This window comes from Syngnathus acus, chromosome 10 (genome assembly GCF_901709675.1).
Source record: "Syngnathus acus chromosome 10, fSynAcu1.2, whole genome shotgun sequence".
Taxonomy (NCBI): Eukaryota; Metazoa; Chordata; class Actinopteri; order Syngnathiformes; family Syngnathidae; genus Syngnathus; species Syngnathus acus.
In genome coordinates this window covers 26,238,355-26,253,022 of record NC_051095.1, presented here as the reverse complement: position 1 = coordinate 26,253,022, position 14,668 = coordinate 26,238,355, and the positions used below count along the sequence as shown (strand labels likewise).

The 14,668-nt window shown below is 50.0% G+C and overlaps 1 protein-coding gene across 1 annotated transcript in view; it reads left to right on the top strand.

The window, feature by feature from the left end:
* Positions 1–4,769, top strand: part of tctn1 (tectonic family member 1) — a 1,200,810-nt gene extending 1,196,041 nt beyond the window's left edge. The window contains exon 13 of the mRNA XM_037262831.1: positions 4,650–4,769. Within this exon, the coding sequence (XP_037118726.1) occupies positions 4,650–4,754 (105 nt within the window). The 3' untranslated portion in view covers positions 4,755–4,769. The remainder of the gene's footprint in view (positions 1–4,649) is intronic.
* Positions 4,770–14,668: the final 9,899 nt, after the last annotated feature.

The following is a 14,668-nucleotide window of genomic DNA, read 5'->3' as shown; positions in this document are numbered from 1 at the left end:
TCACCATAGGTGAGGGTAGGAGCGTAGATCGACCGGTAAATTGAGAGCTTTGCCTTTTGGCTCAGCTCGTTCTTTACCACGACGGCCCGCATTACTGCCGACGCTGCACCGATCCGCCTGTCGATCTCGCGCTCCATCCTGCCCTCACTCGTGAACAAGACCCCAAGATACTTGAACTCCTCCACTTGGGGCAGGATCTCATCCCCGATCCGGAGGGGGCATTTCACCCTTTTCTGACCGAGTCAAGTTGAAATTAATGTCAACTTAATGTGTGACCCATCCCAGGATGAATAAAATGGCACACAAATGATACGCTGATTACTCATCCCTTAGTCCACATGATATTTCAGCAACTATCTTGATTTGTTCCCTCTTGTTAAATGACTCCCCTGCTAGACTTTTATTAATTAGTGTAATTAAGTCTTAAAATGAAGTTGGGTCCGAACCCTCCCCCGCCCCACCACGTTTTTCACGCCACCGCTCAGTGATTACGCCTCACAAAATTAATAATCCTAATTAAGCACTTTGATGGTTAATTTAAGAAAATTAATATAAATACTAATCATGCAGTGCGCCATACTAGTCAGGCAGAATGAAAATACATCCCCCTCCATACAGTCATAGCCTTTCAGGATTTCAGCTCTAAAATACCTGCACACATCCATATTTCATAAGCGGGGCTGTCAGAATTTTGAATGACTTCTAAAATTGCTGCAATTCTTTTGTTCTAGACCAGGGGTGTCAAACTCATTTATGTTGTGGGCCGCATCGTATTCTTAGGGTGTATTCAGACCTGACTGTTTGGTCCACTTTAAAACGACCAGGGTTCGATTCTAACGCTGGTCCGGACCTTTTATGCAGGTGTGAATACACGCAAATAAATCCTGGTGCGGATTAAAGAATCGGACCGAGACCCACTTTTTAAAGAACTCTTGGTTTGCTTACAAATGATCTCTAGTGCGGTTTGCTTCAGGTATGAATACAAACAGCGTAGATCTGAACCAACAGCACAACCATGCAGAGCAGGAATGTAGTGCATAGGACTCGTATGTCTTCCTTCATTTCCGAGTATGTGCTCTGTGTGCCGCCCTGGTCATTGCTGTCCAATGGGAGCACAGATCGTCACAAGCGTGGATGTATGTGTGTGCGTGTGTGTGTGGTTCGGTGGGTGTATGGGTGCGTGCATGTGTGTGTGTGCATGTGTGCGTGCGTGCGTGCGTGTGCGTGCCTGTGTGCGTGCGTGCGTGTGTTTTCAGGTCTTATTTAGGCCCATCCTTTCAAAACTTTATGCACATCATCAACACGTCTTTATTATAATGTAAAATGGGTGCGTTTATTATTAAATTGAGAGTGATCCAAAGAAAAAGAGCAAGTAGAAAATCCCCATATGCAAATATTTGAGCTAGAGTGAATAGGAAAAGATAATCATGTTGACCGCATGCAAATTACATGGCAAATGATTAAATTCAGCATTTACTTAAAAGTTTGAGGACAGATATTACCTTGATGACTTTTGCCACAGGTTCAAAATTCGTGGTGTTGCAAGTCTGTAACCTAAAAAATGAAAAAAGTGTTTTTTTCGGGGTGTCAGATGAAAGACAATACTACTCAATAAAGAATATACCGTAAATTCCGGACTATAAGCCGCGACTTTTTTCCAAAATTTTGAACCCTGCGGCTTATAGTCAGGTGATGCTTATATAAGGATTTTTTTCGTGATTTTTGTGATGACTTGATCACTTTTATACACTGCGGTATCTTGAAGACAAAAACAACAACAAAAATACTATTTTGAAACACTACTATGGCTGCTGCTTATTCTGGCTGTGTTGCTTGTGACTATTATGAGCTTTAGTAGGAATGCACGCTAGGTGACCTGCGTCAAAGGGCTCTAAACCCTTTCTCTTACTCTGCCATGTGACTCAGAGATTACACAAAGCAGTGGCGCTGTTTGGACCATCTGCATTGTATTAAAACCCAATCAATCAGCATTTAAATTCAATTCTTCTGACATTTTGCTCACCAAAAACAAGTTGTAATGAACGTGAACTTTTAATGCATTTTATTCAGAAGGTTACGTTGAACCCCGAGGCTTAAATGGCGGCGCGGCGTATTTATGGATTTTTACGGCCGCCAGGGGGCGCTCTAGCAGGAAGCAAGAGCGAGACAGACGAAGAAGAGATAATGCGCCGAAGAAGACGTGCTAGTTTGTGTTTTGAACATTTCGCGGATCACGCACGTGTGTCTGACTTCATAAGACCAAGTCGGGTTGTTATGATGCGTCTAGTGTGTTGGTGGAGTGCCCAGTGCATGTCACTTCTCACTGTCAACCCTCACCGCTGGCTAGCAGTATGCGAACGGGAGAGCCGAGTGCGTAAGTCTCTCCCTGCCAGTACATAGCCTCTCTAACAGCAAGCCCTATGTAGTGCCTCCACGCGGCGACACATGGTAACTGGGTACAACACGGACCCAGGCTAAACTACAAGGGACTCGGAGGAGGTTTGGCCCCTAGACGTGCGGCACGCAGGCCCACCGGTGTGTGGACACGCCCTGGTGCCCACGCCCTGGTGCCCACGAACCAGCCCCCAACTATGGGTTAAATAGTACCACTGCCCAGTGGGCTCCTCGGGAGAGGAATGGGCTAAGGGAGTCAACCCCTACAGAAAATCAATTTCCCCTTGGGTTGGTGTCAGGAAGGGCATCCGGCTGTAAAAAGTTTTGCTCCAAAAATGTTCTCAGTATAGGACTCTCAACCACAAGATGGCCATGGGCCGTCCTCGGTGGAAGAAAGCCATATTGAGAATCCAGTCCAACCCAGCGGCGCCTGGAAAACGGACTTTAAACCGATGATGATGATGATGATGACGCACACACCCTCATCATGGAAAACACACGAAGAAATGCATTTGATGCAGCTTTTAAGTTAAAAGCAATCGATTTGGCTGTCAAAGAGGGAAATAGAGCTTAAATGGCGGCGCGGCGCGTCGTATTTATGGATTTCTACGGCCTCCAGGGGGCGCTCTAGCAGGAAGCAAGAGCGAGACAGACGAAGAAGAGATAATGCGCCGAAGAAGACGTGCTAGTTTGTGTTTTGATAGGCGAATAGTGGCGTATAATTCACACAAAGAAGAGACAGAACGAGATCAAGACGGACATTACTGAAAGGAAGCTTTTATACACAAACCGTCATTATGGGGGACAAAAGAAATGCATAGAAGCCCCTTTTAAGCTAAAGGCAGTCGATGTTGATGACATTGTGTCGCGTCACCCTTTTCTTTATTTCGTGGTCCCGTCTACTCTGGAGCTATACGTGTCGCTCGCTAGTTTAATGTAATTTAGCGCTTCGTGCATGAATAAAATTAGCATGAACAGACCCTCATCACACTCGAAGAAATGCATAAAAGCGACGACGAAAGAGAGACTGAGAAAGTGTGAGGCGAAGGATATCTAACGCTATTCCAATCGGACGCTGAGGAGGAAGACTTCGATGGTTTCAGTGCACAGGAGGAAGATGAAGACGATGAAGCTCTTTTTTTACTTTTACTGGTATGTTTTTTAACGAGCCCTGTTGGTGCTGTACTACCGTGTTGCTGCTGTGTTACCGCCGCGTCTCAATGACTTTTACCGGGTATGTTTTTTTTAATCCAGCCCTATTAGTCTTGTGTTACTTCCGTGTTGCTGCGGTATTACTGCCGCGTCACGGGCAGTGTTTGGAAAGAAATGTTAAGGTATGTTATTAAAACTTTAAAAAAGCTTTCTGTGTCCAGTCTTTCTTTGTTAATAACTCGCGTGACACTTCCGTGTTGCTGCGGTTCTACTGCTGCGTCACAGGCAATGTTTAGAAAGACATGTTAAAGTATGTTATTAAAACTTTAAAAAGGCTTTCTGTGAACGGTCTTTCTTTGTAAAAAACGCGTGTGCACGTGCGGCTTATAGTCCGGTGCGGCTTATATAAGAAAAAAACTAAAATATCCCCCAATTGTAGCTGGTGCGGCTTATAGTCCGGTGCGGCTTATAGTCCGGAATTTACGGTAAATATACTGTAAACCCACCCGCAACTGCATGCCTACTTGGTGAGAGGCCTTGACCTAATGTCCAGCATAGTATGTCCATTTTGTCTCTCAAGACATCTCAATGTCTCAATTGGATGTCAGACTTGTCAGACAAAATTCACATAGCCCATTGGACATCTCTCTCCAACAGAAAACACCACGGTGTCAGGCCGTACGGATCTCCCCATGATTCCTCCTCAGTGGAACGAGGCTGATATGTTTCAATACTAAAATAAAGTTATTGTGTACAGTAAATGTGTGTAAATTGTATTTCAAATGAAGGAATGGGTTCGAAATACAAAAAGTCCTCCCTAGCTACAAAAACAGACATGCGCAAACCTCATTGAATAAAGTACATAAGCAGACAAGTATATTCACATATGAAATCAATAAAAGAAACATTTTAAGCATATAATTATACCTACACACCAAATCAATAAAGAAGACATAACTAGACATTTTTTGATAGGGTGTAATGACAAAGGTTTTTATAACTCTATGATCTGATATGTATATCTGAGCACTTTGAAATAACAAATGTTTTTTGATATTTTGCTTGAATAGCTTAATGTCACGTACCGGCGCCACCGGTGACAGGACCACGCCCCCCTATCAGCGGAATCGCCGCCACCTGCCACAGGCTCATGGGCAGCGCTATATCAACGCCGCCAGCGCAGACCCGAGTGTCCGTCTCTCCCATGAGATTGCTTCGCTCTCCGGTCCACGACAAACTGACGTCCTTGAAGAATCGAAGATACAGCAGAAGAGCTTGTTTGTCCCAGCCTGATCGCCGATCCAGCGCCAGCTCCAGCTACCCACGCCCGCAATAAAGTCTCTATCGCTCCGCACTTGGCTGTACTGTCCAATCCCTTACAGTACAGACGGACCAACACTATGCAGCCAACGAACGAAGAGACGGCATTCACCCGACTGGAGCGAGCCGAGACCGCCATTAGCAGCCTATCCGCCGACATCCGGAACCTGATCGAGATGGACCTACGGCAACAGCAACAGCAGCAGGAAATGGCCCAAGCCCTCCAGAGTTTGTCGGTGGCTGCGCCCCCGGCTGTCACGGCACCCCCGCCCCGCCCGTCGACCGAGGCCAGGAGGCTCGTGGACGTTCCGGAGCCCCGCCTCGGCAACATCGAAAAGTTCAGCGGAGATCCCAAATACGTGAGGGCGTTCGTGACTAACTGCCGTATAATGTTTGATCTCCAGCCTGTCACGTTTGCATCGGAGGCTGCCAAAGTCGGGTTCGCCCTAACCCACCTCACGGACAAGGCGCGGCTGCGGGGGCTGGCCGAATACGAGAGGGGGGCCCCGGCTTGTGACGCGTTCGACGCATTCGCGGAGGAGTTGCTCTGCCTGTTCGACCTGGGCTCTGCCGCCGAAGACGCCGCCGAGGAACTGGCGACGCTGCGTCAGGGTAGCCGATCGGTCGCAGATTACGCCCTCAAATTCCAGACCCTGGCCGGCAGCAGCGGGTGGAACGAGCCGGCGCTCGTCAGCACGTTCCTCAACGGTCTCGCGGAGTACATGAAGGACGAGCTAGTTTCCCGCGATCGGCCGCGAACCCTGAAGGACGCGATGAACTTGGCGGCCCGAGTAGACCGGCGGATCCGGACGCGGCAGCACGATCGGGAGCGGAGGTCCCTGCGAAACCCGCCAACCGCACCACCCGCCGAGCCCATGGATCTGGGAGGGGGGTCATCGAGTGACGGGGTGACCGTCAGGAGGCCGGGGCTCACGCGGCGTGGGGGAATCCGCGTGAGCTCGACCAGCACAGGCTCTCCCAGTCCCAGTACGCTCACGTTACAGGCACGTGTCCAGCTCGCGGCGGGCGACCGGAACGTGGCTGCCCTGGTGGATTCCGGGGCGGAGGGTAACCTCATGGACAGTCGCCTGGCACGCCAGTGGGGGATTAACTTCCTGCCTCTGAACCCGCCCATTCCCGCACGCGCCATCGATGGCCGTCTGATCGGCGAGGTGGCCTTCGTGACAGAGCCAGTCAAGGTACTGCTCTCCGGCAATCACCACGAGACCATCCATTTTTTTCTTCTTCCCCTCCCAGGACAGCAGCTCATCCTGGGGCACCCTTGGCTGCGGCAGCACAACCCGGTACTGGACTGGGAGGTGGGGGTGGTTCGGCAGTGGAGCGAACGCTGCCATCGGACGTGCCTGAGGGCGGCCACCAGCCCGCTCGGTGGAGCCCCGCCCAGGTACAGCCCCGACATCTCCTCCGTACCGGCGGTTTATCACGAACTAAAAGAGGTTTTTAGTAAGGCCAGGGCCACCTCCCTTCCTCCCCACCGGTCTTACGATTGCGCCATCGACCTGCTGCCCGGCACCCTCCCCCCCAAGGGACGCGTCTACTCCCTGTCCGCTCCTGAGCGCCGGGCCATGGAGGAATACATCCGGGAGTCCCTGGCGGCCGGCATCATACGGCCGTCCTCATCACCTGCGGGAGCGGGGTTCTTCTTCGTGGAAAAGAAGGAGGGCACGCTCCGCCCGTGCATCGACTACCGGGGAATAAACGCGATAACCGTTAAGAACCGGTACCCCCCGCCTCTTCTGTCTTCCGCCTTCGAGTGCCTTCAGGGTGCCACCGTCTTCACTAAGCTGGATCTTCGCAACGCCTACCACCTGATCCGCATCCGGGAGGGAGACGAGTGGAAGACTGCCTTCAACACCCCTAGCGGCCACTACGAGTACTTGGTGGTTCCGTTTGGGCTCACCAATGCCCCAGCGGTTTTCCAGTCCTTAATAAACGACGTGCTACGAGACATGCTGGACAAATTCGTGTTCGTTTATTTGGACGACATCCTCATCTTCTCCCGCTCGCTCCCTGAACACATCAAGCATGTTCGGACGGTGCTACGCCGCCTCCTGGAAAATTCGCTCTACGTGAAGGCAGAGAAGTGCGAGTTCCACGCCTCCTCTGTCAAGTTCCTCGGCTACGTGGTGCGCGAGGGATCAGTCGAGATGGACCCAGAGAAAGTGCAAGCGGTCACGTCATGGCCTATCCCCGAGACACGCAAGCGGCTGCAACAATTCCTGGGGTTCGCGAACTTCTATCGCCGTTTCATCCGTGGGTACAGCACGGTGGCCGCGCCCCTCACCGCCCTCACCAGCCCCGCCTCCCCGTACAAATGGACGGAACGGGCAGAACAGGCGTTTCAGGAGCTCAAGAGGAGGTTCACGTCCGCTCCCATCCTCCGAGTCCCCGATCCTGACCGGCAGTTTGTGGTCGAGGTGGATGCCTCGAACGTGGGTGTTGGGGCGGTGCTGTCCCAACGCAGCTGCCAGGACGATCGCCTCCACCCGTGCGCCTTTTTCTCTCGCCGCTTGTCGGCCTCGGAACGGAACTATGACGTCGGCAACCGAGAGCTCCTCGCCATCAAGTTGGCCTTGGAGGAGTGGCGACATTGGCTGGAGGGCGCCACCACGCCGTTCATCGTCTGGACCGACCACCGCAACCTGGAGTACCTGAGATCGGCCAAGAGGCTGAACGCGAGGCAAGCACGGTGGGCTCTGTTCTTTGACCGGTTTGAGTTCTCTCTTTCTTACAGGCCGGGTTCCCGCAACGCGAAGGCGGATGCCCTGTCGCGTTCGTTTCCTGGCGGGGAGGAGGGACGGGGTCCGCCTCCCACTATTCTCCCGAGCTCGGTGCGGGTGGCGGCGCTGTCATGGGAGATTGAGCACCAAGTGGAAGCCGCATCACGCGATCAACCCGGTCCCAGCAACTGCCCGGAGGGTCGCCTGTTCGTCCCTGAGGGCCTGCGCTCGTCCGTGCTGCAATGGGCACACGACTCACGCCTGGCCTGTCATCCCGGAGCTGCGCGCACGAGGTACGTGGTGGCGCAGCGTTTCTGGTGGCCCACCTGGCAAGGGGACACCAGCGATTACGTCAGAGCCTGCTCAATATGCAACCGCTGTAAGACCTCTACTCGTCCTCCGGCCGGGCTACTCCAACCCTTGCCGGTTCCCCGGCGTCCCTGGTCTCACCTGTCCATCGACTTCGTCACGGGCCTTCCCCCCTCAGAGGGGAACACGGTGGTCCTCACGGTGGTGGACCGGTTCAGTAAAATGACGCACTTCATTCCTCTACCTAAGCTTCCGTCCGCGAAGCAGACTGCGGCCATCATGGTGCGGGAGGTGTTTCGTCACCACGGCCTCCCACAGGACATCGTGTCGGACCGTGGCCCGCAGTTCGCGTCCACCTTCTGGGCGGAGTTCTGCCGACTCCTCGGCGCTACGGCCAGCCTCTCATCGGGGTTTCACCCTCAGTCCAATGGTCAAGCGGAGCGTCTGAACCAGGAGCTGGGCAGGTCCCTCCGATGCATGGCCGCCGGGGACCAGCGTGGGTGGGTCCAACCTGGGCGAGGGCCCGGACCACTCTGCTCCGTTCTGTTTCAGGCTACGCCCGCCAGGCAAACAAGCGCCGGTCGCCGGCTCCGGAGTACAGAGTGGGCCAGCGGGTGTGGCTCTCGACGCAGGATTTGCCGCAGCGAACGGGATCCCGCAAGCTGGCGCCGCGCTTTGTTGGACCGTTCCCCATCCAGAAGGTGATCAGCCCGTCCGCCGTCCGTCTCCTCCTTCCGGAGTCCATGAAGGTACACCCCACGTTCCACGTTTCCCGTGTGCGGTCTTTGAGAGCGCATTGGCGCCGGCGCCGCCACCCCAGCTCGTCGAAGGGGGCCCGGCTTACGCCGTCCGCTCCCTGCTCCGATCGCGGCGGCGCGGTCGTGGCTTCCAATACCTGGTGGATTGGGAGGGCTATGACGACGCCCACCGCTCCTGGGTTCCGAGCCGCTGGATCCTTGACCGTTTGCTCATCACGGAGTTCCATCGCTGTCACCCGGACCAACCGGGCCCCCGGCGCGGGCGGCCGAGGACGGTCGAGGGGCCCAGGGGTAAGGGCCCGGGACGGCCTTGTCCGCCGGTGCCGGAGTCTTCTGCCCCCGCGTCCGTCGATCCTACGTCCGACGAGGAGTCGGGACGTTTCGACGGAGTACTAACCCCCCCGCCTGGTCGTCCGGGGGGTTGCCTTCCTCTGCCTTCTGGTCTTTTTTGTTTTAGTGCTCTGGGGACGTCGGGAGCCGTCCCTTGTGGGGGGGGTTCTGTCACGCACCGGCGCCACCGGTGACAGGACCACGCCCCCCTATCAGCGGAATCGCCGCCACCTGCCACAGGCTCATGGGCAGCGCTATATCAACGCCGCCAGCGCAGACCCGAGTGTCCGTCTGTCCCATGAGATTGCTTCGCTCTCCGGTCCACGACAAACTGACGTCCTTGAAGAATCGAAGATACAGCAGAAGAGCTTGTTTGTCCCAGCCTGATCGCCGATCCAGCGCCAGCTCCAGCTACCCACGCCCGCAATAAAGTCTCTATCGCTCCGCACTTGGCTGTACTGTCCAATCCCTTACACTTAATGACCCTTAAGGAACTAGTTAATGCATGCCTGACGATTTTCTAAATCACGGACACTGCCAAAGTCGTCTAAAAATGTTCAGTACTTGATTATATCTTATGTTTTGACTAATTCTAGACGCCAGTTTTCGATTACTACTGAACGTTCTGGACAGAGGGGAATATTTTGCCAAACAAAGAAAAGATATGGTTGGAAGCATGATTAAACTAAGAATATGATGACGTAAGCAAGTACATGGAGTATCAAAAGAACAAACAAACATAAACATGGTAAGTGGTGAGTACAAACTTTGAATAGTCAGGGAACATTAATAAATTGATGATGTCACAGCCAAAAGCTCACATAATTCCGTACAAAATGACAAAATTGAAAGAATGATGAATGGGCGGTGTGTGACAGTGGGCGAAGTGGATGTATGTGCAAGAATGGTTTAAAGGAAGGACACTTGGAGATAAAACCGGTAGAGGTGCCAGAGGAAGAGCGGCAGGAGGAAAAAACCCGGCCAAAGGTGATTGCCAAGGCCGAAAGACGGAAGACAACAGCCCCCACACATACCGAATCGCCCATAATATACACCCACCACCACGGAACCAGCTCTCACCGAACCAGCACCCACTCCCATGGAATCAAAATCTTCTGCGTTCTTGCCACACCCCCTGACTCATCACCCATCAAACTCGGCCCACTCTGGTGTGTGAAACTTAATATAAGCTGACCAAAGAACCTTGCACGTTGCCTTTCCTGAATGGAGACTTTCTGCTCTTGAGCATGGTCGCACGAAAGGCCCAGCGCTGTATTGTACTTTCCTGAAAATTGTGATTGAACTCAACCAACCTGTGTAAGTCTAAATTTTGTTTCGGTGACTTAGCCTTTTCCTACAACTGAACAAATAAAACGAGCACGCGGTGAGTAAATTGGATAACAGGTGATTGGCTATGGCTTTTGCCGTGAGGCGCGGATAGCGCGCTTCCAAAATTGTGGACCAAAAATCCAACACAATATATATACACAAAGTCAAGTCAAGTCAAGTCAAGTTTATTTGTATAGCCCTAAATCACAAGCAGTCTCAAAGGGCTTCACATAGACAAAAATTGACAATTATTCTCAAAGCATCCCCTGATCTTAAGCTCCCAAAAGGGCAAGGAAAAACTCAAAACCCCTGCCCGGGGAAAATGAGAAACCTTGAGAAGGGACCACAGATGGAAGGATCCCCCTTTCAGGATCACCAGGTTGTAATGGATGCAGAGAGGGCACAAATAATACATAATATGAAAATCAAAAGTAGATGTCCAAGTCAGAGCGAAGGGCTGCCAGAGGAGCCCTCTGCTATCCTGGCTATGGAGGTTGAGCTGCAGTTCCCCCAACCTGAATTAGCCCACAAGAATCCAGATAGCCGCTGTCAGCTTGGGTGCCACCTAACCACCTCCCCGGCCGGGGAGGGGGGGGGAGAGAAAACAAAACAAACTCCGGCCGAATCGGCCACTCCAAGTTAGTTAAAGGCCATGTCATAGAAATGTGTCAAAGTACTAGTAATCAGTATATTCTTTGTCTCTGCCTCTGCTAAATTTAGTCCAGGCACTTTCTCCGAGCTTGTTTTGATTTTATTCATTAAATAAACTAATCAGTGCAACTTAATTTAACACTGTTTTGGTTTCTCAGTGATCAGAATAGGCCTTCCTCTTTGAGACATGGAGGAAAGTCTAGTCTCCAGCAATGCAATTATCTCCAGCAAATCTTTGAACATAGGGAAGGGATTTTTAAATAATCTTTAAATCAAATTAATTCCATGGATTACTCCTATCCACAAGTATTTGCCTGGCTGACCTGATTGTTGTTCATTTATATATTTCAAATACTCCATGCTCCCTGCAGGACGTTTTTGGGAGACCGTCTCATAGAGAGGCGGTTGCGTTGCATGAAGCGGAAACACCAAGAAGGTCCATATTCTTCGCCTTGGCAACTACCTGAGGCGACGTAACCGCACGCTTGACAAACCTCTCCCCGCTGTTCAATCACCCACTGGTGATCTTGTTATTCTAGCTGTGGCCATCTAGCTCTCAGCTCGCAATTACCGTAATTTTCGGACTAAAAGTCGCTCCGGAATATAGGTCACATCAGCCATAAAATGCACAATAACGTGAAAAAAAACATATATAAGTCGCTCCGGAGTATAAGTCGCATTTTGGGGGGAAATTTATTCGACAAAATCCAACACCAAGAACCGACATGAACGAGCAACAACAGACTAAACGATAGGCATGCTAACGTGACATAAATACAAACGAAGAGCTGAGAACGGGCCTGACGTAACATTCAGTTATTAAAAAAACTATTACATAAATAACACGTTTATAAAACCATCTGTGTCACTGCAATTCATTAAATCCATCGATCGTCCTTTGTCAACAATGGGTGCGCGCCGCTGACGGCGCTTGCACTTCAAAATATTCCACAGGCCCATATAACGATATATAAATTAGATATCAAATAACTATTATATAAGCAATAATGTTATCAAACCATCTGTGCACTCTAAATCATTAAATCCATCGATCAAATTCCTCGTCCTTTGTCGTGCGCCCTGACGTCAGCCTCGTCGTTATTCCACAGATCTAGTACATAACTATATTGTAGCGTTAACAAAGTACAAGGAAAGACGTGGGTTTGGTAAACGGCTCTTTATTTAACAAAACAAACTTCCAGGCGTGTGGCGGCGTGGACTTCTATCCACGGAGGTGAAAGAGAGCTCCGTAGAGTAGGACCGGGCGTGCGTAAAAGCCATAATAGTTTTTCAAACCTTCTGTGTCACTCCTTAAATCCTTCAAACTCTTCGTCCTCCGTGTCACTTAGAAACAAAGCCGCTAATGATGCCGGTAGTACGTGGGGCCCTTCGTCATCTTCATCCCATGATCAATCTTTGTCCTTTTTGTAAACAACCGCCACGCCGCGCCGCGCTGCTGACGTCACTTGAAATTCAAATTACAGTAATCCCTTGCTACATCGCGGTTCGTCTATCGCGGTTTCACTTTTTTTTTATTTTGAAAATTTATGAAAAAATTCACATATAAGTCGCTCCTCATTATAAGTCGCCCCCCACCCAAACTATGAAAAAAACCGCGACTTATAGTCCGAAAATTACGGTAGCTATTTTGTTTTCTTCATTGCAGAAAGAATAGCTTCCGGTTTTCGCCAGTACCTAACAAGTTTCTTATTTACTCCAAACTTAGTCTCGGCTGCTCAATGACAGATTTGAGCTGTTTTGCATGTAGTCTGCAAAACATGATATTCTTTGGGGTCATTTGTCGTTCCCAGTTGTCTTTTCTTTGTGAGGTAGGGTGACCACATTTGGGTTTCTGAAAAAGAGGACCCGTTTTTTTTTCTAGGGGGTGGGGGTCATTTAAATGTTTTTTGTTTTAAGGGGGGGTCATTTGTGTCATATGTTATGACACAAATTGCATGGTGTCTGTATAGCAATTGCATTTATTGGCCCGAATAACACAAACAACATATATACAATAACAAAAACATATTTACACTAAAACATGTGTACACTGAAAGTTTTATGGTGGTATACTAAGGAAAAAAAGGAAAAAGAAATACAGCCATCGGTGCAGCATTTGAAGAAGAATAAAAGATTCTTTCAAAGGGGGGAGCAAACAAGACACTGTCAGGCGCATGTGGGATTGAGAACCCAAATGGAGGGAAACAGGGCTGTGGTTTGGTCAAAAAGGTTTAATTTTAGTGAAACAAAACAACAATGAACAGGGGAAAAAAACGGGTTTATAAAGGTTTTATATATACCGTATTTTTCGGACGACAAGTCGCGTTTTTTTTCATAGTTTGGGTGGGGGGGCGACTTATACTGAGGAGCGACTTATATGTGAATTTTTTCATAAATTTTCAAAATAAAAAAAAAATAAAAAAAAGTGAAACCACGATGTAGCAAGGGATTACTGTAATTTGAATTTCAAGTGACGTCAGCAGCGTGGCGCGGCGGTTGTTTACATAAAGGACAAAGATTCGCTCACGGGATGACGAAGATGACGAAGGGCCCCACGTACTACCGGCATCATTAGTGGCTTTGTTTGGAAGTGATACGGAGGATGAAGAGTTTGAAGGATTTAATGATTTGGAGTGACAGAAGGTTTGAAAAACTATTATGGCTTTTACGCACGCCCGGTTCTACTCTACGGAGCTCTCTTTCACCTCCGTGGATGGAAGTCGGGGGCCGGCGCTCGGCCGGGTGGCTGTCCGGGGACGGTGGATGGGGCTCGGACATGGCTTTTACGCACGCCCGGTCCTACTCTACGGAGCTCTCTTTCACCTCCGTGGATGGAAGTCGGGGGCCGGTGCTCGGCTGGGTGGCTGTCCGGGGACGGTGGATGGGGCTCGGACATGGCTTTTACGCACGCCCATTACATTCTATGGAGCTCTCTTCCACCTCCGTGGCTGGAAGTGCCACCTCCGGGGATGGAAGTCTACGCCGCCACACGCCTGGAAGTCGACGCCGGTGCTTGGGGCCGTGTGGCGGTGAATTATTTATGTTATAGTTATTTGATACATTTTATTTTGTGTAGCAACTTGTATATGTTTTTATCGTTACAGTTCAGTAGTTGTTGGCTCGTTGAACTCTTGTTTTGTTAAATAAAGAGCCGTTTACCAAACCCACATCTTTCCTTGTACTTTGTTAACGCTACAATATAGTTATATACTAGATCTGTGGAATAATGACGAGGCTGACGTCAGGGCGCACGCGCGGCGTTGTTGACAAAGGACGAGGAATTTGATCGATGGATTTAATGATTTGGAGTGACACATGGTTTGATAATATTATTGCTTATATAATAGTTATTTGATATATAATTTATATATCGTTATATGGGCCTTTGGAATATTTTGAAGTGCAAGCGCCGTCAGCGGTGCGCACCCATTGTTGACATAAAGCACGATCGATGGATTTAATGAATTGAAGTGACACAGATGGTTTTATAAACGTGTTATTTATGTGAAAGTTATTTGAATAACTCTGAATGTTACGTCAGGCCCGTTCTCAGCTATTCGTTTGTGTTTGTGTCACGTTAGCATACCTATTGTTTAGCCTGTTGTTGCTTGTTCATGTCTGTTCTTGGTGTTGGATTTTGTCGAGTACATTTCCCCCAAAATGCGACTTATACTCCGGAGCGAC